Raw genomic sequence first — 27,049 nt, forward strand, 5'->3', positions numbered from 1 at the left:
GTCAGGTCTTAACACTAGAAAGTGGCAGTACCAGAATTATCTTTCCAGCGTATGCATCCAGAGGACAGGCATTATTGGCCTGTTTGGCCATCAAGTCAAGGCAGAGGGAAGGGAAAGCTCACAATGGTTTTTAAATGTCGGAAGCAGTTGCTGAATTTTTCATAGTTTGCAGGGCTGTTATGATATAGCATTGACTGTTCCTGATCAAAGGGTCCTGGCAAGCAGAGGGAAATGCAAGCATCATATCCAAGGGCATGCCACACAGGGAGGCATCATTGCTGCATTGCTTCCTGAGCCTCCACACTTTCACTTCTGCCTCTTAAAGAACTTCTTAAGAGTCTTCTCCTTAACATTCAGCTTCTCGGGGTCCCCAGTTCCTTCTGTGCTTGCACTACACCTCAGGCTTTCCCCACCATTTAAGTCCTCTGACCAGCATTTACATCAGCAGACTGTGCAAAGCGAAGTATGGAAAGCCTGGTCTCTGGCAGCATGGGCAGAGAGTGGCTTCCATCCTGCTGCAGCATAGTCAGCAACAGCTATCACTTAGATCACTCTGGGTAACTCTGTAGTGCACATGCTTAAAGAAACAACACAAAACCAAAAACAATACCCCCTCTGAAAAAAACCCTCCCACCCTCCCCTCTCTATAAAACCCACTCCCAAAAATATTACTTGAGATTCATTTATATGAATTATTAACCATCATGGACAACATATTACTCTAGCTCTAGCTAGAAAAATAACACCAAAGGAGAAAAAAAAGCTTTTCTCACATAAACCCTCTCCTTATGTTTCAAGAGAGTCACTGTGAATATATGAGGGTGAAAAAGGCTTGGGAACCTCTTTCAGGGAGCTAAACTACATTTTGCCACAGTAGAGCAGGATGAAAATCAAAGAGAATGGGACTGGGAGAAAGCAAGAAAGTCCAAATTTAACTCTGTTCAGCAAACTGTTATCAGGCATCACAGTGCAATGATGGGATTACAGAAATACCAGAGAAATCAGGAATTAGAGACAAATATGCAAAGAGGGGTGCAGAAGGAAAGCATATGTGCAAGTAAACTACTCTTCCGTACAGTAATGCATATTTTTCAGAGTGGATCAAGAGCAGAAGAATTTCTCAACACCTGTAGCTGATGTTTCTAACACAACTGAAGAGCAATTCTCTGGACAGCTCTTCCTCATGCTGGTTGTAACATTTGAGACCTACAACAAGGTGCAGTGGCAATATGGAAATTTTCAGAAGAAATAATAAAGTCTGTATTGCTTCTCCATTAATGTTTTACCCTAGTTGTCACTGGGTCTGTGAACTAAGTATATTTAAGGCTACAGAGAAGTAGCCATCAATATTTAAGGCTACTTCCTCTTGGTAGGGTATTTTCCCTGTGCTGGTCCAATAGTGTCAGCCATACGGACAAACCTCTGAGTGCATACAAACTGGGAACTGATAGAAGATCTCCCTCGAAATAACATCACTGCTGCTAGTCAGTATATGCTCACAGCAGCCTCCAAACACTACACTCTGAGTAATGGACAGACTGCTTACAGTGTACACATCAGACTAGATGCTAATTAATTTCCCTGTCAAATCCTGAAGCAAAATTGTCAGATGCCTGGGATCTAAGCCTTCCTGACCAACCACATTATAGTAAGAGAAAAGAAGACCAAAATAAAATAAACATCAATCATAAAACTACCAAAAACATACACATTAGTATTGTAGAAAAATTACAATTGTGCCATATTCCATGGGTTTTGGCTTCCTGCTGGCTCTGGACACTGAGAACACTGAACTGAAAGCAGGCAGTGGCAGAAGCTAATAGCCACCAGCAACCCCAAGAAGGTTTATTTTTCAGACTGTCCTATTGAATTTATTTTTTTTTTTTACCGATCGCAATGACAAAGAACAACTTCTTGTGAGAGTGGTGCAAGTGGTGCCCAATGGAATGGCTGAAGAGGTCAGATTTCTTTGTGATTTTTCTCTCACACAAGGTGCAATGAAATAAACAGTAACCAATGAATAAAACAAGTAACCTGATGGATCCAAGCTACTTGAATGTTTTTCATTACTAAAAATGTGGAGGAATTGAGTATCTCGGCTCTGGCAGATACCCAAAGTATGTTTAGTCATCAATCCCAGGCATCATTTTTAACTAGCAGCCAAAATGACACTCCTGCACTCTACCATCCACTACTGCACAGGGCAGAGGAAGCCGTCGGTCTAACACCTGCCTCCCTTGCACAGAGGTCACCGGTGCGGGGAACCAGCAGCAAGCTTTACCAAACACACCCACATTCTGGCTTTCCTTCAACAGTGTTGGACAAGAGCTCCCTGCCTCGTGAGGCAGGCAGCAGCAAAGAAGAGTCCGTAAAAACACCCAGACTTGAAGACGAGGATCAGAAAGTCAGAGTCCCCACATCCGGCCGGCGGTGTGCAGTGCCTCGCCCCCGAACCAGTGTTTGTTCAGTGCTCCCTGCAGACTGGATGTGGCCTGAAACAGGCGGGCGAAGCTCACCTCTGCCCAGTGTGGTTCCTGTTCACCTCCGTGTTTAAGGCCAAGTTGTGTAGGAAGAGAAAAAGCTGCCACCACACTTGATTTCTGTTCTGCTGATGCTGTAGAGAAGAACAGTTAAAGCAAGGTTATTTATATTTCTAAAATTGCAACATACCACTTCTCTTTTCCAATAACAACTCAGTTACACTTTTCAAGAGCAGACACTTTAATCCCATCAGCATAACAAGGGGGTGCAGCAAGGGATGAGGGGAGAGAGGGAAATGATAAGTTCTCCAGAAATAATTGTAGCTCTAACATTACAAAAAGAAAAGAGCAGACCCTTTATGCATTGTGCACAAGAGGATTAAACTTTTTTTTTTGCTTGTAGGATTTCGCAGAGTTTAGCCAAGTGCTGTTTTTAATCAGATTGGCTTCTGAGCCTTTCAAAAGCCCCAGCTGCATGAACAAACAACCTTTTTTTTTTTTTTTTAAAAAAAAGCCCCCCTTCACCCCGAAAGTAAAAAAAAAGAAAAAAAATATAACTGGTGATCCATCTGTAAGTGATTTGACACCGTGAAGGTCAAAGGGTTAATCTTCAATTTAAACCACACTGCTGAGACAGCAAAACTCTGATTTCATCTAGTACAAGAAAACACATTCGTGCACACACACACTCCCCCACCCTCCCCCCACCACATTTTCCTTCCCAGCATCTCCAAGATAATACTGCCCTTTTTATAGCCACTTTTGACAGTAAGCCATAAATAATCAGCCTTGGAGCCCTTTCCTACTGACTGGAGCCAATTAAACCTTAAGCAAGAACATACTTGAAAACACACAAAAAACCAAAACCAAGAGGTTATTTCAGGTCCCATTGTCAAGAAAGAAACATGGGAGTTGAGTTTCAGGGGGACACCAGACTACATAATGCAGCTTTGGGACAGGGACGCTGTTCCTCCTTTTGTTATATGTAATCACCCCTGAAAAACTGGCTCTGCTTATACCCCCACCTTCCTGCACTTTAATAGCATCTCATACAAACAGGTGGGTTTCTCTTTACATTGCCCAGTCTGGGATACTATTTCACCTCAATAACCGACTCTCTATTAGAAGTCAGTCTTCATTTTCTCATCCAGAATTCCATATTTGCTAAGCAGGCATGATCATTTCTGGAAAACAAAACAAACCAGCCCAAATCTCCGCCCCCTACCCCCTCCCCAATCCCCAACAGACAAGGAAACAGAAGACTGGCTTCCCACAACTTTGCCTCAGTACACAGGAGTTCATAAAAGAGCACTGAAGCACATTATATGAACAAGATGTTTCAACTCAGATTAGCCCAACAGGGCAGAACAACACAGTTGCAAGGCATTTTTCACATAATCACAAATAAGAGAGTTGCAACTGGAGTTGGTGTATTGGAGATGTGTCAATAGACAGGTCTTCAAAGCCCTTCCAGATAGCCATTAAATTATGTTTGCATTCCAGTGTGAGTAGATCTGTGCCATTTGAATCACAAGCGCACACAAAACAGGCTTCCAGAAAACCTGTGCTCATCTTGCATCTTCACAGTGCATCATTTTTCTTGCCCCCAAGACTTAACAAGAATAAGAAACGGATTTGGAAGAGTTCACACAGATCCCACCACACATTTCAAAAGCACTGTGTTTGTGGCATAACCTGTAGGCAGTGGCTCTAGAGCCTGCTATTATTTATTTCAAAGTAACTAGTCCTGGGTTCAGTCCTTACTGATTGCACAGGCTAGGTTTACAGGTGAAAACAATCTTTTATAAACTGCTGTGTAGGGGTGGGCTAAAAACCACTAATTTGGTCTCGAAAAGCAAGACGGTTTTTGTTTTGTTACTCGCATCTCAGTTTGACCAGGCTTGCCCTTTCTCATCAAACTCCAGAGATTCTTCTCACCCTCCTCCATACAATCACACTCCTAAAACTGCTCAAACGTGCACAGGAAACTACAGCATCCCCATGACATCTAGATGCCATGTTTTGATCAAGCTATTACAGCTTAAGCAGATTCCTTAAACAGAGATCTTTGGGTAAGATGTCAATGAAGTGGCATACAAGAACAAAGTCGAATTCTACAGTTTCCACAAGCAAGGAACTATGCTAGGAGAGCATAGTGGACAAACATATTGCAGATGCTCTGAAGACAATCTGCTTTGTTAGATTATTTAATTCTATTGGAAGCCAAGAGGGAAAAAAAATGTAAGAACCCCCATATTAATGTCCTCCTTCATGTAGGAGGCTGCTTTGTGCTTCTCATATGGTAACACATTTCTAATTATTCTGGCTCCTCAAGTTTTGTTTTGGGGGAACTTTTTGAGGGAGGTGTTGAGTTTTGGTTTTATTTGGTAAATAAGAGTTTTAGAACTGTATTTTATGATGGTTTACAGGCCTGCAAGGGAATAAGTAGGAGGTGATAAGGCAAATACTGAGAAAAACTCTAATATGCATTTTAGTTTATATTCTATTATGTTTATTTCACTGCTTCTTGAAGTCACTTTTTGGTACAGAATTTTTGTTCTTTTCCAATTAAAATTGTTTCCCATATTTGCCTAATACACTCAAGGAGATTCTGCAAGAGCAGAATAGGAAATATTTTACCCTTGGTTCCCTCCTTGCATAACATCTCAAATAACTTTTTTAAGAATGTTGACACCATTTTGTTTTAAAGTAAAAAAATAGAGCACTATGTTGAGGGCAGCTTTCCAGATTTTATTCCTAGACCTAGGGCTTGCTTGTATTTCCCTAGGTCTGTATTCAACCAGCATTTTCTTCCATGGTGGTGTGGTCCCACACATACTTTCACTGGCCCACCTACTGGAGCAGCCCACTCACACTCTCCTCTTGCCACATCAGTGCTGGAAAGAGAACTAGAGCAGCACAGTGATCAAGGCCAGAACTAATCCGATAATGAAGTTGCCCTTACTATTTAACAGGTCATCCTAGATCCATGGCATCATGTAGTCAGACTGATGCTTGTGCCAGGACAACAGAAAGATGATGACCGGTGAAGAGGAGCAAGCTGGGACTACCTGCTTCAGCAGCAAGCCTAGCTAATGGGGTTTGGAGTTATAGCTTCACTTCTGGGCTGATCTGCTTTCTGTGATACTAATTCAGCAAGGACAAGAGCCACAGAATGGAATGGCAGGTATTATTTGCAGTAAACAATTTATGGAAAGAAATAAAAAATGTCCTTTTCACAAGTTTATGAGCCTTTTCCCCTAGATATTTTTCAGCCAAGACCAAAATTCTTAAATATTTCAAGACTGAGAGGTTTTTGGTGGTATAATTTAGCTGTCAGGATGGACACAAAACCCAGAAGAGTGATTCCATTAATTTGGCATATATTTTTTTAAAAATGTGATATGTTTTGAGACATTTTGCTAAGATTCATAACTATTGCAACACTGGTGTATAATTTCCCTGAGCTTCACCAGGCTGATTTGCCCTGTATCAAAATAACTCAATCCTCAGAGTTACTACTGCACAAAAATACCAGGGATGAATGCTTTGCCACCTCCATGTGGGAGCAACAAAATAACCCTTTTGAGGCTTTTTTCCCAAGAAGGAAAGAAGCCCCTTTTGCCCTCTATACTAACTGTAACTAAAGAAGAGTAGACTTGTGAATACAGTAAGTCAACACAAAGCTGGAAACACATAAAACCATTTCCTATTGCAGCTGCTGCTTTTTAAAGGGGATATCCTTAAGAGACTGTCTGTCTGAAATGTTAACATTAATGCTTCAATGAGTCACAAGGAAAGGCCATTTTACAGGAAAAGTGTCCTCTGCAGCAACAGTACATTAGTGAAGTCTCTTCCATGAACTGTGCTGAACCAAAAGCCAGACAACTTGTAAACAAACACAAAAAAAACATGCAAGACTTTTACTGGAAGCAAATGAAAGAGGAACATGACTGACCCGACACTTATTCCTTCCCCATAATTAATTCCTAATACATGTTTCACACTGTAAGCATACAGATACACATCTGGCAAATAGCACCCCAGATGTCAAAACCTTTTGTACTCCTACCAAGCCCTTGCACAAGGTGATCAAAGAGAAGATCAGGACAGGTGATGCACTTCAAAGAAAATGCTGTCCTTTTGACACAGTTCCTTGAATCCATGAGCATAAATGTTTAACAGATTAATACAAGACTCGTTTTTACACTTGATATACACATGCCATTAACATCCCTGTTCAAAAAAGTAAATATGCCTGTCATATACACATGTTGTATGTGGGTCTGTCTGGTACACTCTGCCTACCCTCTTGATCTCATGGGCAGCTTCTGACTTTGCTTCATAGCTTCCAGACAATTAAGGGTCATATTCTGATCCCATCTTAACCAGAAGGATTAATATGGCCCTAAATGGTGCTGTGAGAGCAAAAGAAGAATAATAACATGTGTGTACATAAAACCATTATTCTTCCTTTAATGACTAATGCAAGTATTAGCAACAAGTTGTTGGGATTGTATTTATTCACTGAATACAAAAATACTTGCACACCGGGAGCAGTTGCTGACTCATCGCCGAAGGCTGTTTTGGCTGCCAGGTGGCTGGAGGCATATTGTGCTACCACAAAATATGCTTTAGCTTAGAAAGACTCGAAAGTCACAGACCCCAAGGCAACAGAGGTTACAAAAGATGTCTCCTACTGAAGAGAGAAATGCAGGCCATTGGAAGTCAAATACAAATCTTTCCAGCTGTGATTCCTAATGACCAAAGTATAATGCATGTGTAGAACCAGAAGAGGAAAAAAGGAGGCAGTAACAGAGGAAAAAAATGAAAGAGGAGCTCAGACACATGGTTTCTCATGGTGACACAATAAAGAGGATGAGAGACCTTCCCTGGGAAACTCCATCCTTCTGTCTTGCAATGACTCTTACACGGGACTAAACTTGTAGTAAAAGGAGGAGTCATCTCAAGTATTGCTGCCTTTCTCATGAGCCTCCATCAGGCTTTGCAACAGGATAAGCAACACGTGTGTTTATGGAGAGAGGACAGACAGTACTGGGCAGAGCCAGGGGGATGCAGGGGACCCCAAAAGCCGTGTATGGGCGAGGGCACGGAGTGAGGCGTGGGTGCGAGCAGCAAACAGGCACGGCTGTGGCCCCAAGCGAGCTGCGCAGGTGAGCCTTTCTCAGCTTTCTCGCAGTTTGAAAACAAACACGCAGCCACTCGCGCCTTCCTCTCCAGCGCGGGCAGGAAGGGGAAGCAGACAGCCGCCATGGCAACAGCCAGCTGACGGCAACCTGGGAAGGGCAACCACCGGCCACCGCGTTCCCAGGCCCCGGCCTTCCCCTCCTTCCCCATCCCGAGGGGCACGCGGGCTTATTTTCCACAAATACGGCAAAGAAAGATCCCGCATTTCCACAGAGCCGCACCTGACACCACTCAGTACCTGCGGCACGGGGTGCGGAGGGTTCCCCCCGGGCTCTGGGTGGGTGTGTGTGTGAGGCTGCTGGAACAGAAGCCCAGGAGAGGACACCCCACGCCGCCCAGCCACGGCGAAGAGTTTCTGACCCTTTTACGGGTTTATTGTCTGAAGCTGCGTGTGGTGGGGCAGAGCTGTTCCACAGCTCCCGCTGTTCACCGCCTGCCCTGCGCGGGCCGCGGGACCCGCTCCCCGTGTTTGCCATCCATTCCTTCACCAGCAGAAGAGAGGTGCTCCCAAAACTGCTCAGCGCCGCGGAGACCCCCCCTAGTGATTAAAGTCTGCCTCGGGGGTTGCTTAAAATAACACTTTAAAAGTTTTTACAGGAAAAATATCCTGGCGCGGAGGGGAAGGGGTGGGCGCGGGGCGGCCGGCTGCGCGGGAGGCGGCGGGAGGGCAGGTGCAGGGCTGGGGCCTGCGGGCAGCGCGTACTCTCGTCAGCAGCGCCGATGAGTCAGAGGCTAAATTTAGCCGCCGATATAAACACAGCCGCCGAGCACAAACACGGCCCGGCCGGGCCTCGCACGCACCGCCCGCTCCTCCTCGCCCGCCGGCCGGGTCCGCTGGCCCTCGGGGCGCTCCAGCCACATTGCCAGCACCCCTCAGGTCTGGCTCCCATCACGGAAAACCTAAGTGGGGTTAACAGGAGTTGCCTCACTGCTTGTTTTTGGATCGCTATTTTTTTTCTGCCGTGGTCCGGTCCGTGGAAAGATTCCTTTGCAATTGGCGAGGCAGCTACTGAGGAGAAACAAACAAACAAACAAAAACAACATCCAAACGGAGACTGTAAAAGGCTGGCAAGACATTCCTCCTCAGTGGCTTGAAACAAAGGAGAACTGCATTTGGGCACTTGCCTTCCTGCCTTTCCACCATAAAATTTAATTGAGTAAAGTACAAACATGTACACTCCTCACGGTAAATAATCAGTCCAAACATCTCATCATCCCCCTCAGAGATGGCACTATCTTAATAAGATCAACCAGCCTAGGTGGAGGACTGGAGGCAGAACAACTAGGTTGCTATCAGCATTTCTTGCATGATCTCAGTCAAGTTATAACCTGCATTTTCTACTCTCCCACAATAAAAAATAAGTGCGGTATTACCACAATTATTTCTTAATTGAAAAATAATTTCTCAGTTGTCACACTGCTACAAGCAGAAAGCATGTTACCACTGTCACAGTGCTGCGAGAGCTGAGGAGATGCAGGAGAACCTGCAGAGACCAAAGGGGTTGTGCAGGAGAGACAACAGCACTGAACACTGATGTTAGCAATACTGCAGGACAATTCACCTATACTGTCACAAAGAACTGTTTTGTGCTCTTTGTTGTGGGCAGTCCTGGTCTTTTGAGGTTGTGGCCCCACTGCCTCAAGACAGTCCTATGTCCAGTGGGATTCACGGCACGCAGCTGCACAGCTTGCATGGCTCTCCTGCCACCCAGTCCCTTATCCTCTGCCCACTTTCTCTACCAGACCTAGGCAGGAAGTTTTGCTTTTTAACATTATCCCCTATTTTAAGCAGGAAAATACATGTAATATATTTAAATCTTTTGTTAGCTGAAAGCATAGAGGGAGCTAGATTAGGGTGATGTAGAAGTTTTGTGCTTTTTAGTAAACTGATATAAAATGGTTGTATGTGACTTGCATCAAGAGTTTGTATAGCCCGGCCTCCAGCAGCATGGCTGCCTGAGGGAAAGCTAAGGGCAAGGACACGCAATAGCTTCCACTAGTACTCTCTTTCAGCATCTAACTAGTTTGAGCATAGGACTTCCTGAGTCAGATCTGGTTTCTGTTTATTTAATGTCTGCTTCAATGGCCATAAACTTGTCTCAATTCCCCTTGAACCCAGATAAAGCACTGGGATGCACAATATGCCTTGACAAGGAGCTCCACAGCTTTCACCTGTTGCATGAAAAATGATCTCATTTACTTTGAGCTGGCTTCCACTAGTTTGACTTGATTTTCCCTAGTTCTTGTACTGGGAGAAATTAGTCTATTCATCTCCTTCATGTCACTTTTGATTTCTGTTTAATATTGCTTCTCTCTTGGTTTGTATCTTTTTTTAGGCTTAGCAGCCCTAGCCCATTTTTTCATATGGAAGTTTTATCATCCATCTTGCCCTTCTCTGAACCTTTTCCAGTTCTGCTTCATCATTTTTGGATGAAGAAAACCAGAACTTCATGTAACATTCAAGATACGGTAGAAACATGAATTTATACAGTGGCATAATTATGTTCTTGTTCTTGGTTTCTTTTCTTAACATACCAAAGAATACAATTTCTTATTAGATGTGAAATGGTCCAGCAAGTTTCTGTTAACCTATGTGTCAAGTAATCAGCTCCACAGGCTGGATTTCCAAACAGGTGCTAGGCAGAGGGCAGCAGGTTGTTGTGTCATTTGTATGTATGGGGAAGGTACACTTCCAAACCCACCTTTTCCTTCATTGTCATTTGTCAAAATGAGGAAAAAAAAAAAAGGAAATCTAATAACATTAAGCAAAAAATCTGTCTCCACCTCCTCATATCAAATTTCTGACTCCACTGACCATAGGAATGGCCCCCTCCTTTCCTCGAGCCTAGGATTCCAGTTCCATAGCCCTGAAAGAACTTTGTTTACATCTTTGTTTATATTCCCAAATTCACAGCCACTCTAGCCCCTGCCCCTTAAACTGGGGTCACTCACTTCAGGAGTTCTCTCCCTCACCATGCTTGTGTATCCTCAACTGGAGATTTGAGTCCTCTACCAGTGGGCAACACACAGAAAGCAGAAAGGACCAGCCAGTAGGAAAGATCTTGAAATGCACTGACCTACTCAGGAAACAAATGAACAAAAACACAGATCTCAAAGAGATTGTAGGTACAAGTGAAGTATGGAGTTACTGGTTCTACATACAGGCTCAGCTGCAGGACAGCCTGAGTCTCTGCATTACATTATTAGGAAGCTTTTCTGAACACTTTTCTTAAAATATACCGTCATCATGAAGAACAGATTCCTGCAAACAATTCCAGTGTATAAAAAGCAACTGTTAAAAATGCCCTGAATGTCCTTAATAATGAAAAAAGCCCGATGCAGTTTGGGATAAGTGATGGACAGGTAGCATTGTGCACCCATTCTTTCACGCCGATAAGTTTCCGACAAGCAATGCAGGCTCCCTGTTGCATAAGTAGAAGTGTCTCAGAGGAGACCTTGATAACCCTCATGAGAGACAGAGAGGAAAAAGTATGCAAAACATAATATGTTTCACTTTCAAAGGAAAATAACATTTCCTCCTGGACATTTTCAGTGTCATTAGCATGAGGCAAACAGGTACATGCCTAGCTGTCTGCCCAGAGCCAGTGTGGATGCAGGCATTTGTGTTCCATGGGCTGGTGAACCCTGAACCCTGTTGCAGTGATGCTAAGACTCATTGAACCAACTGGGGAATTTAGAGAAACAAAGTTTTCTATAGCTAGATCCACAGAGGCTTTTTGAGCATGGTCAGCATATCTAAATCAACTGCAGGATTCCTGATGTGTTGGAAAGGGACTTTGTTGTTGTTTGTAATGCACTTATTTACTCAAGAAAGCTCAGCTCTGATTCAGCATCTGGTTCTCATTGAGGCTCAGCTTTTTTTAAACTGAGCTTTCCAGATGGGTTGACTGAAGCACAAGGAGGTCAAGAGACTTGTCTGAGGTCATACAGCAAGTCAGTGGCTCTGCTTGGACCTGAGCCCAGAACTGTTCAAGGCTACCACTCCTTGGCTCTTAAAGAGACAATTTTATCCCCTGTGAACTGATCTTATCTCCATGAAGAAGAAATACAATAAAAGCAGTCCACTCAAAGCTGCAGCCTGCTTAAAAAGAGTTATTTTATTTGGAAAAAGCTATAGCGTTCCAGTATCTCATTGGAGCCCATCGAGCTGAAGGGGTGTGATACTGATATACAGTGTCATCCACCCCACCCCTGTATAACCCCCTGCTCCTCTGGGGCAACTTTGCTGCCGCCACCATCCCTGGTTGTGTACTCACACCCCATCTAACATCTAAGTGTATGTCATGAAATACACTCTCCATTCAGCACAAGTCAAAGCCCCTCCTCAAGGCAAGGAGACCCAAGTGCACTCAGGACCTGAAGCAGAGTCCAAGCACTTGTTGCCACAGCCTGGATATGTGGGGTATGGGAAGCACATCCCAGCCAGCCAACCAGCAGATCCCCTAAGCTCAGCTCTGTTCTCCATAACCTCAGAGCATGCTCTTGAAGCCCAGACACAGGCTGGGCTATAGCAGCAGTTCACAGATTCCATAGCAAAGGCACACTTCCCTCAAACCAAGGAGGAGGTGGCAGGTACTGGCTTCTCTTGCAGACAGCATGGCTTGGCTCTGCCTTTGTTTTCCAGGGGCAGGGTGAAAAAAATAAAACAGGGAAGTTTGCCAGAAGCTACACAGCCTCAAGAAAACATAGATGGGTCTCACATGTCATTCTGCAGAGCCCTTGCAATCTAGATCAACCTCTAGCAGGCTCTGCTACTTAGGAACAGAGCGTTGCTCAAGTCTTCTTGCAAGAAATTCAGCACCTTAAGGAGATGAAAGACAAGGAGTTCTAGGGAATGTTGTGTTATTGCTCTAGCACTGTTCTAAGGATGAATAGCCAGGTTTTAAATTACTGTTTTCTGTTTAACATATTAATAGGAAATGAAACTCTGAAAGTGGTGTTCATGCCAAAAGCAAGCATAGGTGCGGCCAATTTTCTTATTCTTACTAGATGCATACCCAAAAATCTTTTGTATAGCCAAGAACCACAGAATAAATATCATTTAGCTCCAGAAGCCCAGAGAAGAGATAACAGTGACTCTCCAGGGTTCCAAGTGTAGGATGGGGTTAGACCATGTGTGCAGCAGAGTCTAGTGACAACTCAGTGATGTCAGCCTCAGCAGCAATTGCCTGCTCAGTTTCTCTCTCAGCCAGGGATGTACATTAACCAGCAGCCTTTGTGTCAACACAGCCTTGCTGCTGCAGCAGCAGAATGGGAGCCATACCTGAACTGCTGCGGAGTTTCACAGAACTCAAGAGTCATGAGAAGGCAGCTCTTGAACTAGCAAGATGCATCATTCTAATGCAAAAAGCCTTTCCTAACTTCCACTGAAAGGGCACGCACATGGTCTTTTCACAGGTTCACAGATAAATGTTTTGTACGCTCTGAAAAAGGCACAGCTTGTTGAAAACCAAGCTTGCTCTCTCTCAGGACTTCACAAGACCACACTGGTGTGACTAACTTTGTGGTATTCTAAATCTGATTCAAGACACCATTCTGGAAAGTTGGTTTTGACCAAATGTTTGAGACAAGCTGGAATGGGGTTTCCAAATCAGGGATTAGTTTCACAGCAAGATAAACGACAGCCCAGTTTTCCATGCCTCAGAGACTGCCCCTTCCAAACCACAGCACACTGAGAACTGCTCACGTGTGTCCAGGGGCAGAGCGCCTGCTTTTTCAGCTATGGGCTGGGCAGAGTCACTGCACACAGGACACGGGGGTTCTCCACAGGGGATTCGTGCCAAAAGCCAAAGGAAATCCTCTGTGCAGGACTGGGAGGGAAGGGATTGGGCATGATAACAAAACACTCCACAGGGAACAGTGCTTTGGACACCAATATGTGGCTCAATATTCAGTTTCCCTGACAAACAAGTAAGAAGCCCTTAGCAGATCCAAATGCCAAGGCCTATCCCAGGGTCAGGCTGTGGATAACCACTGGCTGAACTACTCTGTCCTGGGGTTAAGTTTTCGAGTTGCTTTGGTTTTTGGTATTTTTTTTCCCCTGTTTTGTTTTCAAATGTAAATATGGCTGCAGGCCCCCCTCCAGTCCCCTTTACAACTTGTTGCTGTTCCAGTTCAAACAAAGAGCGCGGAGCCCCTCCTCTGGAGGGCCCCGGGGGCCGGGCCCGGCCGGGACGGGCCGCACCGCCCAGCACGGCACGGCCCAGCCCAGCAAAGCACGGCCCAGCCCAGCAAAGCACGGCCCAGCCGGACGCCTTTGTTTACTACGGCTCCACACGCCGGGCTGGCCGCCGGCCGGGCAGCGAGAGCTCGGCCCCGCCTGCCCTAGTGGGGCCGGGGCGGGTGGGCGCTCCTGGACGCGTTTCCAAGGCACGGGCATCAGATAGGGACACTCCCCCGAGATGAAAGGGGTCAAGTTACAACCAGTTCCACCAGTTTAGTGCAGGGCTCTTCTGCCAAGTTGGTTAAACCTTCCCTTTCCTGAGAGACAGCCAGGCGAGAGAGCAGGGCCTGCAGCTAACTCTGGCGAAAAGGCGCCACCGGGGAAAACCCCATTCAACCACAAACAACACGTTAAAAATCTCGTGGTAGCTCTTTATTCCTACAGTTTGCTAAATGACATTCATAGCCCCATCTACATTTCTACAGGCTAATCTTCCTTTTCCTTCTTTAATCCTCCACCTATTAGGAGATGAGGAGTCCCAGAATTCCCTCATCTCTCAGGTGACACAGAGAAGACCAAGCGCTTGCCCAGCCACAAGCCACACACTCTGACTAGGACAGACTTCCTCACTTACCTTTCAGAAGGGCTGCAAACAGTCCCAGAGTTAACAGAGGACAAACACTCTTGGAGTAAGATAAACTTTCTGCCCCTTTCTGAAGTCAGCAAAGTTTCTTCATACACAAGCAGATACACAACCCTCCTTGTTGGGCTTGCATAGAAGTGGCAAACTGCTGCCTACTGCCAAGCCTCTGCCACTTTTGACCATCTCTCTATGGGCTGAGATTTCCATTTAATCTCTACTCAAATGGCAAGGAGAACAAGCAAAAAAAAAGAATCAAGGGTTCTTGGGGTAATGGTTATTTTGTTTCTTTGAACAGCAGTGTTTGGTTTTTGGGTTTGGGTTTTTGTTGTTTTTTTTAAAGAAAACAAAATCAAGAATCTGGAGTGTGGTTTTCAGACCTGATGGCATCTTACAGCTGTCTTTTGTTGTGAGGAAGTTAGTCACAAGTCTGAGACACTGGCTAGGACTGTCTGACTAGTAGCTGCAAGCAAGTCAGGTATAATCTAAATATTCTTTACAACATTACATAGAACTACCGTTAGACAACAAGGAGTGTCTCCAGGCTTGTTATCTACAAGATGAGGAGCTGACATAAGCTACTGATGGCTACATGTTCCACAGAAGAGAAGGTGCTGGTGGTGAGGAGCATGGAGAAGAAGGGTAAAAGCTGTAATAAAAAGCAAGAGGAAGATCCCTGGGAAAAGCCTCAAACCCCACTGCAGGTGAACTGGTAGAGCTGGAATAGCAGCAGCTAACACAGAAGATCTCCCTTCCCAGGAAGTAAAGGCAATCACTCACATTCTCTTCCCTCCACCTGCCAATCTTTAGGAAGAGCGAGCAATCTAGTATAAGGAAAATCCATCACGATACTCCTGCCATTTTATCACTGCTGGCAGTCTGCTGTCTGAAGCAACAGCTCACTTAGCTGATCCCTGTAGCCAGCCTTCAGAGTAGCACTCTTGGACAGGTGAACCCCCACCTTCCCCTCCAGAGACACCCTACCCTCTGTATGTGGAGCCGGTGGAACTGGTCGGCAATGCACTGCAACTTTCGTGCAATCTGCACCTCAGCACGTGCTTCCCGCTGACCTTCCTGAGGTTCCTCTTGGAGGTGCGGATCCAACACAAAGCCAGCTGGAGGGACATGTAAACGGTAACCAGCACTCCCTACAAAACAGATCAGAACAGTCATCCTTCCAGTGCAAAGATTATCTTTTCTACTCAGTACACTTCATGAAGGAAAGAGCTGCACATAGTCCTAAATTTTTTACTTTTAAAGTCTAGTTCCTGAAGGCCAGACGATGACTGTGAACTGTAACACAGTGCAGTAAAAAATCTGCTGAGCTTTCAAATAAACTTACATTGATTAAGCAGAGCATTATGTTGATTCCTATGGTCAAATGAGTGGCAGGATCTTAAAATGTATTCCTTTTACTTGTTTACAATTCAGCCAAGTGCTGTGGTTTGGGGTGTTTTTAATGAGAATTTTGCAGTTTTACATATCTCCCTCAAGTTGCCTCTCTTTTAAAGGTAGCAGGATCTTTTCTGTCAGTCTTTTCTCACTTTACTGTCATTTAGTGATTTTAGTGATTTGAATTATAGCTGAATTGGATACACAAAGCGGAGTGGTGACCCAACAGTTACTAGTAAAATACTGGATGGACATGCTACTTATTCAGCAAACTTAACTCAAGTGAAGAGCCTAAAAGCTGTAACTTTTTGCATCTTCTCCTTTCCACTGAAAACTTTGAGGAGTTTCCACTTCCTATGTGGATGAGACAGACCACTGGTAGTTAAAAAATGGAGGCAAAGTGTAGGATAGGAAGTACCGTGAACATTTAAACAGATTTTAGCAGTAAAATCAAATGTGATAGAATAAAGCCAAAAAGAGAGAGAGGGAGTCTCAAAGACAGCAGAAGCAATGAGCAAGTGTCTGGTTCCTGCAGTGGACAAGCAAGGGTAAGAAAATACAAGTTGTCTTTCTTGAGGGAGTAGGACTAAAGCAAAATAATTACTTTCAGCCCTTTAATAAAATGCCCTAATGAAAGAGACCTTGCTTGGCTGGGGAAGTGCTAAAGGGACAGTTTCTTTGCTGCAAAGCTAGTGACACTGGAGTGCTCTTACCATAGAAGAGTCTCCGTGGCTCTTCAGTGACTCCACAAGGCAACATAACATCCTGACTGGAAGAGGATGGGCTGAGTGTTTGAGTTGCCTTGTCCTGCTGCTCAGGATGCCTGACACCGGGACCACAGCAGTGTGTGAGGGGGAATAGTTGAAACCTCCCCAGAAGGCAGCTGTAGGACTGGTTCTGTGTGAAAAAGCCAGTTGCAGTCATCTCACCAGGCTGACCTGCAAGTCCAAAGTCATCAGAGTGAAACACGTCATCGTCCAGCCCATCCAGGCTAGAATAGTCCTCCTCCAGGTAGCTGGGGCGATCCATTGCTCCTGCAATAAAGGGACATTTGAGGAAACAGCTAAGACACAACAAGAATGTTGTCCAGGACAGAATGCCTTCTGTTCCAACAATAAAACACAACCAATTTTACCACATCATCCCTCTTCCTGCTTCCCAGTGCTGCCCATCTGCATGGACAGGAGAGGTGAGTGACCTGTGGTGAAGGTCAAGGCTTTGCAGAAAGTCCTCAGGTGCTGGGCTAGAGAGACACAAGCTTCACACATGTATGAGTCCACTCACAGCTCCAGTTCCACACCTGCTCACAAGTAGAGAGCCAAGCCCCAACCTCAGCACATAAAACCAGAAAAGAAAAGCAGCCCAAATTCTTCTAATAGCCACATGACCAGTCAGCTTCTTTGGGGTCTGCTTTGCTTTGGCCTGCCATATTTGAACTTTATGGTATGTCCCATTCACTTTTCCCCACCTATTGCTTATTGATGAAGAAAAGCTCTTATCATCACAATGCTGCAAGGACAGATTTTTAAGAAACCCCAGTGATTGCAAAACTGAAGAGCTGTCAAAGCCACTTCTGTGAAGCTCTCCATTACTTCTCCCTATGAGAGCCAACTTTCCTTTCAACTTCTCATTTCTTCCCTCAGCTCAACTTAAGATATGTCCCAAACTTGGCAACGCAGTCACTTCCTTATCCCTCTTACCCTCAAGCCTACATGCGCTGTTAGTGCAATGGTTCATCCTTACTACTGAAGAAAAACATGGCTGGTATCAGTGTTTAAAGCAGGATTTCTGCAGCTGCCACAGTAAATATTCCTGGGCTCTGTTGCTGAACAAAGATGGTAGAGGGGGAAAACCCTCATAAACCCTAAATCACTGTTTCAGAGCTCTTTGCAAACATAAAGCAATTAGAAGCAGTATTACCAAAAATGCCACAAGTCCCTTTACTGTTACCTGTGCATCTAACCCAATTGGAAGACAGACTCCTAAGAGATCCATCTCCAGGATTTCCACCCAGTTCCAAACAAGGCAGTGAAATTCAACTCTTCATGTCTCTTCCTTTGCTCTGGTTTGCGAAGCATTTAACAGAATGGAAGACTAGCAAGAGGAATTTCAGGCCTGAAGGAGACATTAACAATAATTTTATAAGGATGTGTTCAGCGCTGCCCTTGGTGCTCCCATCTCCCCCCAGGTAAGCAGCACTCAGGACACCAGCACGCTAGAGACAACAGGACCAAGCAGGGCAAGAACTGCTTTTGCAGGGCTCTGGCTTGGGGCCACTATGGCTCTTTAAGTTGCTGTATCTTAGCAGTTCACTCAACTGAGCCATAACTCCCAAAGAAATTTCTTCAGAGCAGAACAGGTACCAGCCCCACAGCTGGATGCAGCTCTGCTGGATGACAACAGTGGCAGAGCAATCATAACATTCTCATCCATGGCTTAAAGTAGACACTGAAAGGAGTTATGGGCCCCAAGAGGCAGGCATGGATGATCTCCTTGCCAGCTCTTCTGCTGGATCACAGTCACCTGACAGAGAGGCAGGCGGGAATGTATTTTGTCTTTGCAGGAAAGTTTGCCAGATCTCATCTGTCAGCCTCACTGGGACACAGGCATTCCTCAAGGAAGATGCAGCAAAGGCACAAAGCAAACCCCAACAAAAGAGGGTTTAAAGAGCAAGAAGTTTAACTCAATCTCCTGCAATACGGTCCGACCCTTTTGCAGAGCTCTTCAGAGAATGCCGAGGCAGCGGCAACTCGCTGGAACTCCTCCTACAACCTCCAAACGCAGTTCACGCTGGGAGCCACACATACCGGATAGCTCGGGCTACGGATCTCTGCCCGGGCAAGCCCCCGCGTCTCCGGTGCCGTGTGCTACCCACGGCACTTCCTTCCACAAGACAGCGGCGACAGCCGCGGGCCGGGGCAGCCGCACGCCCGCGCTGACAGGCGGCGGGCCGGGAGCGGAGGGAGGGCTCAGCGCACACGTGCGTGCCAGCGTCCCAAAACAAAGCTGGCCGGCCCCGCTCCGCCACCGCCGGCCGCTTTAACTCTTCCCCGCCCGGGCTCTAGCCCCACACATGTGCCCCCGGCCAAGAGATTTAACGCGGCTCCTCGGGGCAGCACCGTGGGACGAGACTCCCGAGCTCGGCGGGGCAGCCCAGGAGGGGCAGCCCAGGAGGGGCAGAGCTGGCTGTGGAATCAGCCATCGCCTACATCAGCGAATCAGCTGCTTTCTCAGTGCCCACCGAGCCCATGCCTCGCCCGCACCCTCCCTCTTTCTTCCCGCTCCCCATCAGATGCGGGACTCCGGGCAGGACCGGCCGGGCCGGGGCTGCCCCGAGGAGAACCCCGTTCCCTGTCACGATCGCGCCCGGCCTCGGCACCGCCCTCACCGGCGAGCTGGCTCAGAGCGGCCGGCCCCCAGTGGCGAAGGCGCTTCCCGGACACTCACCGAGAACCGGGACGGGCGTCCCTCGGGGACGGGGCGTCCCGGGAGGAGCCGCCGCCGCCTCCGCACCACCAAACTGCGGCCGGCGCCGGCGGGCGCGCCGCGAACAGCTGACGGCAGCCCCGCCCCCGCCGCGCCCCGCCCCGCCCCCACCCGCCAGCCAATGGGCGGGGAGGGGCGGGCCCGGCGCGCGGCAGAGGCGGGGCGGGGCGGGCCCGCTCCGGCCCGGCCGCGGTGGAGCCGCGCGGGGTCGGTGCCTGTCGGCCCTCGGCGGGACGCGCCGCCGGCAGCACGGCCTGCAGCCGCGCTCGGGGTGCTGCGCAGCTCGGCAGGCGGCCCAGACGGCGCTGAGCCACAGGCGCGCTGGGATAGCGGGAAGTCTGAAGGGAGTGTGACTCCAGCTAGTTCATTTCCAGCAAAACCTTGGTTTTTTGGCTTTAAATGACGTAGAAAGTTGTTCCTGTCTTATGAAGTCTGAACGCTGAGGTGCGAGGGTCAAGGAGTTCTTTGCAGTGTGTTGTGCTCTTTCCTTTAGATGTGTAGGACTACACAGGACTAAATAATTAAACTAATAAAGATAATTTCTTGATAGCGCTTTCTGTGAAGCCCCCTCGATGAGATTAGGATAAAAATCCCAAGCCTTATGCCGCAAACAGTGGCTCGGTGCATTTACCCTTACTCTGCCAAGGATTTATCAGGTCCCCCTGCAATCAGTGGCAAAATCTCACCCTGCTAAGAGAGGCAGGACCCAGCTCCTTGGCGCAGAGCAGCACCCTGTCAGGCTGTTTTTAAAACCTACGTAACAAGATCGCTTGGAAGGGAGGTTTTAAAACCCAGCTGGCAGCTGAGTAATGTTAATTGCTGTCAAGTCTGCCACACAGTTACTGAGGTTTGTAACTTAAACTCAGGGGAGGGGTTAGATTGCAAACCGATGGCTAGCAAGGTGAGGCGAATTACTACGGTTTCCTCGTATCACATTGTCTTGGGCAGGCTCACAGAGCCTCTCCAGTTAAATGTTTCAGAGTCACTGTGATTTTGAGTGAGGTATTTACAGTTGCCATTAATAGATTAACAGGCTAATAATGTTCATTGTCTCCAAGAACCCATTTCTTTGTGGTTCTCGTCCAAGTGTTCATTTCAACTCTTTTATTTGCCAGAAGGCTTGAGTCTTGCTTATTTACGAGAAGATCAGATCACGTTTGACTTGTACCTCACCACCAAGTAAGAAAGAAAAAATACTCTTTTCTTTCGTTTTCAGTAAGGGACAAGATTCCTAAATTAGTTAAACCTCATTGTTTTCATTTTTGATAGTCAAGGGAATTGTGAGTAGGAGAAGAGGAGATTAACATTAAAAAAAAAAAAAAAAAAAGCAACAAAAGGCGTTCTATATCTTTGAGATAGTCAAATTTTATCACACTGATGGTCAGGTCCTGGCAAAATGCCAGCTGCTGGAGGGCTACTTCTAATTTGAATGTGCATCACTATAAATAAAAAATGAATGTGCTATGATTCCAACCACTTATGTCTTCCAGACTGAGTAATAACTGCCTGCTGGTTAGGCTCATTAACAGTAAGAACAGTACCTGATCGGCTTTGTTTTCATCTCACTGAGCTGCAGTTGGGGCCACACTTTATATCCCCAGAGGCTGCATTTTGGGAACTCCTACTGTGTAGAAAATGTATGGAAACTGAAATCTATGTATATAATCAGGCTGGATGGTAAGAGGGCTCAGGAAGGATATTTGTGCCTTTCAGTGATTAAAAAAAAGATATGGCAGCATTTCTAAGAGAGGGGACTCAGAGGGATTCCTTGAGGAAATTAGACATTGTTAAGAAATGGCTCCGAGTAAATAGACCGAAACCAAGACAGAGACAGCGAGTCTGAAATGGAAAATTGTGAACCAGGGGCAAGTTATACCACCAACCTCACTGCACTCAGCTGAGAGAGTTTCTACAATAGTATGGAGACAAGCTTCTTACCTGGGAACAGGAGCCCAAGGGACAGATTCTCTGCCAGAGAGTTTTTGCTCATTAGTGTACATGGTGACATTTTGATTCAAGAGATTAATCTTAAATCACGTGCAGCAGTGTCCCTGTGACATCTGTGCATGGAAATACTGTGCCATCCTATAACCCTTCTGTCAGTCTGCTCTACTACTCAAAAGAATAGTGAACAAAATTGCTTCTTTTATTTGGTTATCCCCCCCTACATATTCCTCACATGTCTTCACAACTATTTCTTATTTTACTGACAAAATGCTATTGTCAGCATTGTGCTGTAATTGCAGAGTACATTGTGATCTTAGGCACGGGCCTTGCAAGCTGCTCTGCCTGGGTGGGCTCCAAACCCACACAGGGCCAACTTGACTTTGGTGGGGGTAGTCTTGTCTGATGAGCTCAGTTTTCATTTCTATTTTTCTATTTTTGTAGCTCTCATGGTTGGAACAGGAAAATTAAGGGTAGTTTCATGGATCATAAAGCAAAGGATGAACAAGAAAAACATTTGGGGCTGATTCTATTTATTTTGTTACCTTAAAAACATTTGGTCAATGGGATGATTTTTCAGAGGGCTCAATCTGAGTGCAAAGGAGTGGATAATAGTGTCTTCTGCCCTGACATGTATCAATGGCTTTACTAAATGCGTTCTGCCACACTTTATTGTTGTGTGAGGCAGAAAAAATGTCTTGAATTTCATGTTTGACCATCCCTGTGTATTTCTCACATAAGCCAGACTCTTGGAGAAAACTGGCCTGTGTCCTGGAAGGGCTCACTTTGTTCAGCACCCAGTGCTGGTAGGAGAAAGTGCTGCACATTTCCATCAGTGTGTTTGAGAACAGTATCACTTGCTGACTTTAAATAAAAGTGAGAGGATATTGTTGTTGGGATTTTCTTCTGAAGGGAGCAATTTTTAAGGCAGCCTGCCAGGGTTACTCCTTCTTGCTTTTCTGAAATCAAAACTGAGGCATAATTTTTCTCCCCAGATAATATCACTGGACTGAGAAAATGCTTCACCCTCTCTTGGGGTGCTCTGCTCCTACTGCACACGCTGAAGACAGGAGTTTGCATTTTGCATACAGCTTTTCTACAGCCAGCCCTGCAAATTCAGCCATGCCTTAGAGACAATGTGCTGAGGGAAACACTGACAACTAGTCTTGAGGTGTCTGCATTTCTGTATGTTACTGGACATACTCTTGTATGCTGGGGTCAGCCTGAATTCATTCTCTTTCTTTCTTTCTTTCTTTCTTTCTTTCTTTCTTTCTTTCTTTCTTTCTTTCTTTCTTTCTTTCTTTCTTTCTTTCTTTCTTTCTTTCTTTCTTTCTTTCTTTCTTTCTTTCTTTCTTTCTTTCTTTCTTTCTTCCTTTCTTTCTTTCTTCCTTTCTTTCTTCCTTTCTTTCTTCCTTTCTTTCTTCCTTTCTTTCTTCCTTTCTTTCTTCCTTCCTTTCTTCCTTCCTTTCTTCCTTCCTTTCTTCCTTCCTTTCTTCCTTCCTTTCTTCCTTCCTTTCTTCCTTCCTTTCTTCCTTCCTTTCTTCCTTCCTTTCTTCCTTCCTTTCTTTCTTCCTTTCTTTCTTCCTTTCTTTCTTCCTTTCTTTCTTCCTTTCTTTCTTCCTTTCTTCCTTTCTTTCTTCCTTCCTTTCTTCCTTCCTTTCTTCCTTTCTTTCTTCCTTTCTTTCTTCCTTCCTTTCTTCCTTCCTTTCTTCCTTCCTTTCTTTCTTTCTTTCTTCCTTTCTTCCTTTCTTTCTTTCTTTCTTTCTTTCTTTCTTTCTTTCTTTCTTTCTTTCTTTCTTTCTTTCTTTCTTTCTTTCTTTCTTTCTTTCTTTCTTTCTTTCTTTCTTTCTTTCTTTCTTTCTTTCTTTCTTTCTTTCTTTCTCTTTTTCCTCCCTTCCTTCCTTCCTCCCTCCTTTCCATCCGTCCTTCTCCTCCTCTCAAAAACTCTTGCTGTACAATTTCATCTTCTCTAAGCAGTTGTCCAGTTCTACAGAGATTTTGCACAGAACAGAATTACTACTGCCTGCTAATGATGTATGGGGAAGCTCCCAAGAAGATTTCTTTTCCCTTTTTTTGAAAAAAAAAAAAGAAACCAAACAACAGCATTTGCTCACATCTCTGGGTTTCTTCCATTGCACATGTTTTTCCTCCTAATTCTGTAGTCCTGTGCGCACTCTCTTTCTTTTTCCCATCTCATTCTTATGAGTTTTCTTCTTCTTCATCATCTTTGTTTCTTGGGTTCCAGACTAACTCCAGCAGCATAAACTTCCTCAGAGGTTTGAGTTCTCTATTAGGATTTCATAAGGGCTATATTAAAGGAAAATCTGTATCTGATCTTTACAGAGTTGCAGCCTTATTCTGTAAAGGCCTGATCCACTCCTTGCAAAGACAAACTGACTGCAGAGGGGTAGGATCAAGATTTCTTGAGTTTGATTGGTAATGAACACTGAATATACTCAGGGTAGGGCAGAATCGGGTCTTTATCTCACTGCATGAAAAGTTATGGTGATGTTCAATGTCACAGCTGGGTAATGTGTAAGCTTGGGGCTTGACACTGCCTGCAAGGGTTCTCTGCCTGGTTGAGACTATTTGATTTTGAAGCTCAGTTATCACAGAACTGCAAAACAGCTGAGGTGGAAGGAGACCCCGGAGATAATTTGGTCCAACCCTACTGCTCAGGCAATACCACATACACCTACCTACACCATGTCCACATGCCTTTAGAATATTTCCAGGGATGGAGACTCCATTATCTCCCTTACCAACCTGTGTCAGTGCTAATCAGCTTGTGTGGAAAATTCTTTCGGAATCCCAAGTTCAAAATACCTAAGGGATACATTTTAATTACATTTTTTTAAATTCCCAAATCTATTTCTTCCATTTATTTTAAAACTAATGACAGTGATGGTTCCTATCTTGGGGCACATACATGGATTTCAGATTCTCAGCTTTTTCATTATTCTCAGTGCTACTCACAGGTCATCAGACGGAGAAGTCCTTGCAGTATCAGGTCCTAACAAAGTACATTGTGCATGATCCCCATACAGATATTGTCATCCCGTTGATGTTACTGTATTGTTGTCATCGTGCAGAAGAGGCACATCACATTTACGTGTGTCGTGTTTTGGCAAACAGCTGCCAAAGACTGCGTGTTGTGTTGTGCTATTTGGGCCTTTGGCTGGAACCAGCAGAGAAGAATTCATTTATTTTGGTAAATGCTCAGTGTTATTTCTTGAGTTTTGACCTCAAAATCATTCATATTTGGATAGAAAATGGTGGAAAATAGAACTCAGCTGTCCTGAATGTGAAGATAAAGCAGAGAAATTTGACCCCTAGTGCTGACTGTTTATGTTGCAATATAGGACCATTCAGGGTGTTCAGCACACTGGACCATTAAGTCCTAGGTGCAATAAAATTAAAACTGAAGGTAGAAAGTAAAAGTGAGAATAAAACCAGAATTGCCTAATTCTGTCAATTGTTCAAAAGGAAGATCTAGAGCTAGAAGCTGCTGAGTACTTCACATTGTTGCCTATTTAAATATATGAGAAGAAAGATAAACATTAAAAACATAGAATATTTTTTTTTCTCCAATTGCAAGTTTTTCTATCATAAAGGGCTTACAGGATATTCAGTCCTGTAATTCAGTCCTGAATATTCAGTCAGCTCAGAATACCTTTGAGAAGAGTCTCTGTCCAGGGACACTGTGTTTTGCAAATTCAGACCCTCCATTTTCATATGTAAATCCCTGTTTCACCACCCAGAGAATATTCTTCAAGTAATTTTTGATCTTTTTCTTTATTGTCTTCAGTTAATGATATTAATATGCTCTCCTTGTGTTAGAATTTTTTTTTATAAAGCACAAAAGTTTAGGTTTGCTATGTAGGCAAAAAAAATGCCCCTTTCTGTAGAAAAATTTCCTTTTGCTGCCTTGAGTTTTTGTTTTCCCTGTATTCATTGTAAATGCAGTATATTTTAATGCATACTTATGAGGACTAACATAAAACTGAGGACCTTATTCTTCCAGTGAATTCAGTGGCAAATAATTTCCAAATGCCAGTACAACTAGAATGGATAGACTTTACAGTTTGGGTGGGAAAAAACCAAACAAGTTCCTGACAAATCTCAAATCCTGGAAAACAAGTTTGAAAATAATTTGGCAGAACAGGATACTTTACAATTTTCCTGAAGGAATGTTTGCGACTAACGATTCACCAGTTCATCACAGTATCTCTAATGCTCGTGAAAACCCATTTCCCACACCAGCCTGGGGAGTTGTATCAGGCACTTTTGGGAAGAGGGTTTTCTTTGGAGTTTGATTGTGAATGTGCAGGTCAGCACTTCAAGTGGGCAGCAATTCCGAAGAGGAAACACAGCATTTTCTGTGATATGTAAAAAGCAGCAGAGCTCACCTTTTCTCCTCTCTGCAGCCGAGTGCAGCCGTCCCGATACCAAGATGACAGGAAAGCTTTATCTGGTAAAGGTCCCTCTGTTTGGCTCCTTTTTAACTGCCCCCTTTTTAACGGCTGGTGTTTCCAAGAACAGAGTTGAAAGGCTGAGACAGATTTTCATTTTTAATAACTGAGCTTCAGGTTCCCTGGGAAAAAAAAGTTCTCCACTGGAGACAAGAAGGTCCTGTGTCACCCAAATTCTTTACTTATTAAAGAGATAGATGAGATCCTCTTACAAAACTACAGTAAAGTATCTCCTTAAATCTGGAGAGGTGTTTGCAATTTCTTTTTCGCAATCTTTGTTTCATTTTGTGGCTACCTCATCAAAGTCTAGCAGGTCATCCACTGCTGGGACTGACAAGACAGGAAGAGCTGCAGAGGGCAGGGAAATGGTGAAGTGGTGCCTGCATCCCAGCTCTGCAAAAGACGCAATACTGCAGTGGGATCCACTCACATGGCTTGTGCTTCAGGTTCTACGGGTGTACAGTAGTAGATGGACAATTCTGTGGTGGAAAACATGCTGAGAGTTCCTTCAAAATGTACCAGTAGGTGGCAAGTAGCACTTTTGGCCATTCTGTTACAGGGAGGTTGTCTTCCTTCAAACTCCCATCCTCCTTCCCTGACTGATGCTGAGGGTGTGCAGAGGCAGAACAGATTGACACATGTGGAAAACTCATAATAGAACATGAAACTTTCTGGACTAATTTTCATTACTTGCTTCCAATTATTTGAATGAAGAGAGGAGAGGAGAGGAGAGGAGAGGAGAGGAGAGGAGAGGAGAGGAGAGGAGAGGAGAGGAGAGGAGAGGAGAGGAGAGGAGAGGAGAGGAGAGGAGAGGAGAGGAGAGGAGAGGAGAGGAGAGGAGAGGGGAGGGGAGGGGAGGGGAGGGGAGGGGAGGGGAGGGGAGGGGAGGGGAGGGGAGGGGAGGGGAGGGGAGGGGAGGGGAGGGGAGGGGAGAGGAGAGGAGAGGAGAGGAGAGGAGAGGAGAGGAGAGGAGAGGAGAGGAGAGGAGAGGAGAGGAGAGGAGAGGAGAGGAGAGGAGAGGAGGAAGGGAAGGGAAGGGAAGGGAAGGGAAGGGAAGGGAAGGGAAGGGAAGGGAAGGGAAGGGAAGGGAAGGGAAGGGAAGGGAAGGGAAGGGAAGGGAAGGGAAGGGAAGGGAAGGGAAGGGAAGGGAAGGGAAGGGAAGGGAAGGGAAGGGAAGGGAAGGGAAGGGAAGGGAAGGGAAGAAAAATTTTGGGGGGTGCTCAGTGAAAATGGAGCAGTCTGT

The 27,049-nt window shown here is 45.3% G+C and overlaps 1 protein-coding gene across 4 annotated transcripts; it reads right to left on the minus strand.

The window, feature by feature from the left end:
• Positions 1–1,694: 1,694 nt before the first annotated feature.
• BMF (Bcl2 modifying factor) lies at positions 1,695–19,434 on the minus strand. 4 transcript variants are annotated; one of them, XM_033063713.1, is made up of 5 exons: positions 19,352–19,434; positions 17,855–18,019; positions 16,618–16,842; positions 15,497–15,660; positions 1,695–2,614 (listed from the first exon to the last, which is right to left on the minus strand). In XM_033063713.1, the coding sequence occupies exons 3-5, from the start codon at positions 16,826–16,828 to the stop codon at positions 2,513–2,515; spliced, it is 477 nt and encodes a 158-aa protein (XP_032919604.1). In that variant the 5' UTR covers positions 16,829–16,842; positions 17,855–18,019; positions 19,352–19,434; the 3' UTR covers positions 1,695–2,512. The 4 variants fall into 4 exon arrangements, with proteins under 4 accessions (XP_032919604.1, XP_032919605.1, XP_032919602.1 ...); XM_033063714.1 differs by lacking the exon at positions 16,618–16,842 and adding an exon at positions 16,843–16,938; XM_033063711.1 differs by having other exon boundaries at positions 16,618–16,938.
• Positions 19,435–27,049: the final 7,615 nt, after the last annotated feature.

The sequence above is a fragment of the Catharus ustulatus genome, chromosome 6 (assembly GCF_009819885.2).
Source record: "Catharus ustulatus isolate bCatUst1 chromosome 6, bCatUst1.pri.v2, whole genome shotgun sequence".
Taxonomy (NCBI): domain Eukaryota; kingdom Metazoa; phylum Chordata; class Aves; order Passeriformes; family Turdidae; genus Catharus; species Catharus ustulatus.

Excerpts from the sequence above, each read along its gene's own strand:
- BMF (XM_033063711.1), bottom strand. The coding sequence starts at position 16,933 with ATGGATCGCCCCAGCTACCTGGAGGAGGACTATTCTAGCCTGGATGGG. Across the intron at positions 15,661-16,617 it reads GCCACGGAGACTCTTCTATG|GGAGTGCTGGTTACCGTTTA; the intron begins GTAAGAGCACTC and ends TCTGTTTTGTAG. Across the intron at positions 2,615-15,496 it reads ACCGGCTCCACATACAGAGG|CATCAGCAGAACAGAAATCA; the intron begins GTAGGGTGTCTC and ends TCTTCTCTACAG.